The sequence below is a fragment of the Phaethon lepturus genome, unplaced genomic scaffold, assembly GCF_000687285.1.
Source record: "Phaethon lepturus isolate BGI_N335 unplaced genomic scaffold, ASM68728v1 scaffold33288, whole genome shotgun sequence".
Classification (NCBI taxonomy): domain Eukaryota; kingdom Metazoa; phylum Chordata; class Aves; order Phaethontiformes; family Phaethontidae; genus Phaethon; species Phaethon lepturus.
Genome location: NW_010560272.1, coordinates 1 through 375, shown reverse-complemented (window position 1 = coordinate 375; position 375 = coordinate 1). Strand labels below are relative to the sequence as shown.

The following is a 375-nucleotide window of genomic DNA, read 5'->3' as shown; positions in this document are numbered from 1 at the left end:
TGTGGCTGGCGGCACGGCCGGTGGGTGATGCAACGGGGCGGTCCTCTGCCCACCACCCCTGGGCATGGGGCTGGGCACCTGCTAACCCCCTTGGGATTTGCCCACAGGGTGCCCGCTATGTCTGGAACAGGACAGAGATGCTGGCCGCTGCTGCTGACCCCAGTGTGAATTATTTGATGGGTAACAAATGTCCCACGTGCCAGGACCTGGCAAGCACCAGGACGCATGCGGGCGCTGAGACTGTCCCCAATGCATCCTCACCCAGGTCTCTTCGAACCCGCGGACATGAAGTACAACCTGGTGCGTAACACCACCATGGACCCGTCGCTCACCGAGATGACGGAGGCGGCCATCACCATCCTGAGCAGGAACCCC

At 62.7% G+C, this 375-nt stretch overlaps 1 protein-coding gene across 1 annotated transcript in view; it reads left to right on the top strand.

The window, feature by feature from the left end:
- Positions 1–369, top strand: part of LOC104625877 (intestinal-type alkaline phosphatase-like) — a gene marked incomplete at its 3' end in the record, with an annotated part of 2,269 nt that extends 1,900 nt beyond the window's left edge. The window contains 3 exon segments of the mRNA XM_010293631.1: positions 1–20; positions 108–180; positions 266–369. The exon segment at positions 1–20 is cut by the window's left edge and continues 121 nt beyond it. Of these exon segments, the coding sequence (XP_010291933.1) occupies positions 1–20; positions 108–180; positions 266–369 (197 nt within the window).
- Positions 370–375: the final 6 nt, after the last annotated feature.